The 4,574-nt window shown below is 33.7% G+C and overlaps 1 protein-coding gene across 1 annotated transcript in view; it reads left to right on the plus strand.

Annotated features, from left to right (window-relative positions):
* The first annotated feature begins 128 nt into the window (after positions 1-128).
* LOC128247334 (dipeptidase 1-like) overlaps positions 129-4,574 on the plus strand; it is a 31,629-nt gene continuing 27,183 nt past the window's right edge. Inside the window, exons 1-3 of the mRNA XM_052966512.1 lie at positions 129-194; positions 957-1,133; positions 4,094-4,312. Coding sequence (XP_052822472.1) covers positions 129-194; positions 957-1,133; positions 4,094-4,312 — 462 coding nt within the window. The remainder of the gene's footprint in view (positions 195-956; positions 1,134-4,093; positions 4,313-4,574) is intronic.

Genomic DNA, 4,574 nt, shown 5'->3' on the forward strand with positions numbered 1-4,574 from the left:
ACACATATATATACATATATATATGTATACGGTATGGAGTTTTCTTCTTGAGATTGATTGAGCAAGAGAACCTATGACAAAAAGCATTTTTCCGATGGCTACGTCACCTTCTTTCAGTATTTTTATGAATGCATCATGTTTCTTCAGTTAAGACAGCAGGATATGAATTGAGAGCAATTTGGTTGCCATTTCTGGTAGGTGGTGTAACTTTATACAGACTCCCTCCTTGGCTGCTATTTTTAAGCTTCTTATTAGCCTTTCTTGAATTGAACGATTTTGATACTCTTTCTGGCCACCACTTTCAGAAAATTATCGTAGATCTTGGTTTACTTGATGTAATATGTTTTCTCCTTGCAGGGCGGCGAGCCGGCAGAATCGTTAGCACGCCGGGCGAAATGCCTAGCGGTACTTCGTCTATCGTTACGTTCTGTGTTCAAATTCCGCCGAGGTCGACTTTGCCTTTCATCCCTTTCGGGGTCCATTTAATAAGTACCAGTTACGCACTGGAGTTAATGAAATCGACTTAATCCTTTTGTCTGTCCTTGTTTATCCCCCTCTGGGCGACAAAGAGATAAATATGTTTCTTTCTTATCCAGATCATAGGCTGTAGTTTAAAAAAAAAAAAAATTGGCTGCGATCTCATCCGTGCTCCTTCGTTGGCTGTAATATTTGTAGATGCATATCTTCGATACACAATAGTCTACAAGATAATTAACGAATGTTTGTTTAATTTGCAATAGCGAAATAAAATATTTTCTTTCAGAAACGAGAGACCACTCTAGCTTATTCCATATCTGGATATACCAACATTAAGATATCATTTGTTTAATGGTCTCATGATATGTTTTCTAATGGTTGGCAACAATAACTGCTTCTTTTGCATATGAATATATGTTTTTGATTATTTTTCATCATCAATGTTGCCGTATACTTTTATCTTAATCTCCTTTATATAGAAAGTCATAGTTGAAATGAATCGTCTCGGAATGTTGGTAGATTTGTCTCACGTAGCAGTTCGAACCATGGAAGTTGCTCTTGAAGTATCAAAAGCTCCAGTTATTTTCAGCCACACATCTGCTTTTGCTGTTTGCAATCATTATCGAAACGCACCGGACGCAATTTTGAAAAAAACCGTGAGTAAATATTGCTTTCCTTACTCTCCTTTCCAACAAGTATAAGAGGACATTGGCCACATGCTGTGAAGGCATGGATAGTTGTTAAAAAATATGTTAACATTACTGTAGTACAATTTTAATATTCCTTACTTTAAAATTGCTAACTATTTTGTTTTTGGAGAATTGATGAAATCGCTAGAGCTAAAATTTCTTGATTGTACCTCTTTACATTCTGATTTTAAATCACATGGTGAATGTTTATCTTTCGTTCTCTCGATTTAAATAGAATAAGATTATGTTGCACTTGTGCTAGAAATCGATATCGTTAACGTTTGTGCGATGAAAGTTGTAGAACAAGGTGTTGGCCCATTGCAAATCGAAACGTTATTCTTGTTATCGTTTCATTTATACTGATGCAGTTTTTAGGATGCTGATCCGATAGACAAAACACATACTACGATTATATCGATTGACGTTATCCTTCCTCGACAAATGTATAGTCTCACTTGAAAATTCGAATACTGATCGTAGTTATTTATGGAATTATTTCATGCACAATATTTACAATATTAGGTGGCAGCACCAGTAGTGAATAATGCAATCTCCTATTTAATGATATCCCCTCATCTTCTCAGTTTACATTTTGTCGCGTTTGATTTGCTTTATATTCCTCCTGGTTGACAAAATACTCACTTGACTAGAAGTGACTCGATGTCCCACCGTCATATTTTTTAAGGTTACTATAATATGATAAGCAAAACTGCTATCTGTTGAAATTATTAGAAAAAGTAAAGAAATGTAGAACAAAGTATTTAATTTAAATTTCATATTCCTTTGAAAATCGGCTACAAAATTCATTTTTGAGATATTTTATTATTGCTTTTGTTAAATATGTATTCTTCATGAAAAAATTTTAATAACTAAGTTTAAGGAAAACTAAAGAAAAATGGAAACGCAAACAATTCGCCAAACAAATGATGTGTGACGGATTTAAAAGTAATTTTCAGGTCCAAAGTTTTATATTTATTCTGAAGGTAAATAATTAGATCAATGTGGACGTAGAATAATCTCCTGATCATTAAAAACAGATATATAATAATACTAAATGTAAGTATTATTACAATCTCATATATCCAGTAATTCTTTACATAAAGTTTGATTTACAGCACACAAAGTTTGAGAATTAAGATGTAACTAGATGTTTGAATAAACTGATTCATATTTAATTACCCATCTGAGTTGGACAGTACTAAAATTTATAGTTGGGTGTAATATTAAGACAAATAAAAAATGAAATAGTCAAAATTGATTGAATACGTAACGTTTTTTTTTTTAAAGCGTTGTGTGTTATTTGTAATTAATGTTTCACAAAGAAAGCCCACGCACTTATGTAATAACGCCAACAGATCTTTTTTACTTTCAAATCAGTAATCCGATATTATTCGTGTGCAGTCCACACCTCTTTAAAATATATATTATATATATTATGTATATATATATATATTATGTTTGTGCGGCCTGAACCCCGTATATCCTAGATCCTATTGTTAAGACTTTCTAACTAACATTGCTGTGTATTATCTCCTGCTCTTATCCTACTTCCTCTATCCGCCTTAATGTTCTGATTTCTCACACCATCTCCTCCTGATCTCTGTTTTTCTTTTTCATCCATTACCGTTATCAGCTTACAAGTCTCCCTCACCGCAATTCCTTCCTAAACACTACTGACAGCCAAACCAATGACAACATCATCTTTCTGTACACGCTATTGAAATGAAAACGCTTGCAATACTTGATTTTTCAATTCTCAGACTGGCAGATACTGTATAAACACTCCATTGAATTAATTGTTGCTGACAGAGACTATCCCTAGTTTCTTTGTATTTTGGGTTTTATTATGCTTTCAGTTCGCTGTAACTCAACGTGTGTGAATTCGCAGACTTAGACCTATAAATATATTATTGATTTCGAGCGATATAATTCATAAAATAACAATTTAGTTGTTGAAATAAATCAAGAATGGCGAAATCTGTTTTAAGAGAGAGTAAATAGTTTTTGACATGTCTATATTTGCTAATGGCATTACTAACGTAAGTGAAGAATGTTTTCAGCCAGAAATCACAATAGAATTGTGATCTTGCTTTACTGTTAGAACAATGGACATTTTTCTACATAGTAACGATACTAAATGCTTAATGGTGTAATGTGTGGTCAATGAAATCGACTTTAGTTCATGTTTAATTCTTATTTTTATAAACCCAGGAGGAATGAAAAGTTAACAGCGGTGAATTTTGGATTCCGAAAATAGGCGAAAGAATCTAAATCAATAGCAATTAATCTATTATGTTAGGGAATCACTTTACTCCACCACAAAAAAAAAGTATAACTTCTCACATAAGTGTAAGGACAATATGTGGGAAGAAAGTATAATCGATTGAATCAACTCTGTCAAGAGTTGAACTCAGACCATAAATAGCAAAAAAAAAAAAACCAAAAAAAAAACCTCACAACTAAATAAATGCTTCTATTTTGTTACTGCCCACAAGGGGCTACTCACAGAGGGGACAAACAAGGACAGACAAACGGTTTACGGTGATTATATCGACCCCAGTGCGTAACTGGTACTTATTTAATCGACCCCAAAAGAATGAAAGGCAAAGTCGACCTCGGCGGAATTTAAACTCAGAACGTAGCGACAGACGAAATACCGCTAAGCATTTCGCCCGGCGTGCTAACGATTCTGCCAGCTCGCCGCCTTTACATAAATGCTTCTAATTTAGACAAAAGGTCAGCAATTTTGAAGGAAGAAGATAAGTCGATTACATTGAATTTAGAACTTGACTGATACTTTATTTTAGTGGCCGAGGATAGGCAAAAGGTAAAACTGACCTCAGTGGAATTAAGGAAATGTTATTATTGGTGGAATCGACCAAAGGTAATTACTGTTAATTATTTCATTATTGTCATGAATATTACAGAAAGGCGATGAATTTATATTGTTAACGAGTAAGACAAAATGTATTCCAGTGCGTATTTCTGCTATTTGGATTTTGAATGTTCAAGCAAGTGTGGAGAATTTGTCTATATCTAATCTGGAAAAAAAAAATCTCAAAGAAAATACAACGGGAAACGACCATTGTGTTCACTCTACGAAATTCCGTCACAAGTATATATCATTTGACAAAGAAGTTACAAGGGTTCGTTCGATGACTTGATGGCAGAGAAACAAAGAAAATAACGGGAGTTAAATTTAGTATTTCAAAATAGAGCAGCAACGGATTAAAGAAATATCAATTGCCAACATAAGTACATAAATTTTGTCAATTAGATGCTATCAGTATTCAATTATGTTGATCCTAGTAGAATGAAAGTCAAAGTAGATATCGGCGGGGTTTGAACTGAGAGCGTGTGATAAATTACAAAATATGTGTGTGTGTGTATTGCGTCTGTGTTTGTCCC

Source organism: Octopus bimaculoides, chromosome 1 (genome assembly GCF_001194135.2).
Source record: "Octopus bimaculoides isolate UCB-OBI-ISO-001 chromosome 1, ASM119413v2, whole genome shotgun sequence".
NCBI lineage: Eukaryota > Metazoa > Mollusca > Cephalopoda > Octopoda > Octopodidae > Octopus > Octopus bimaculoides.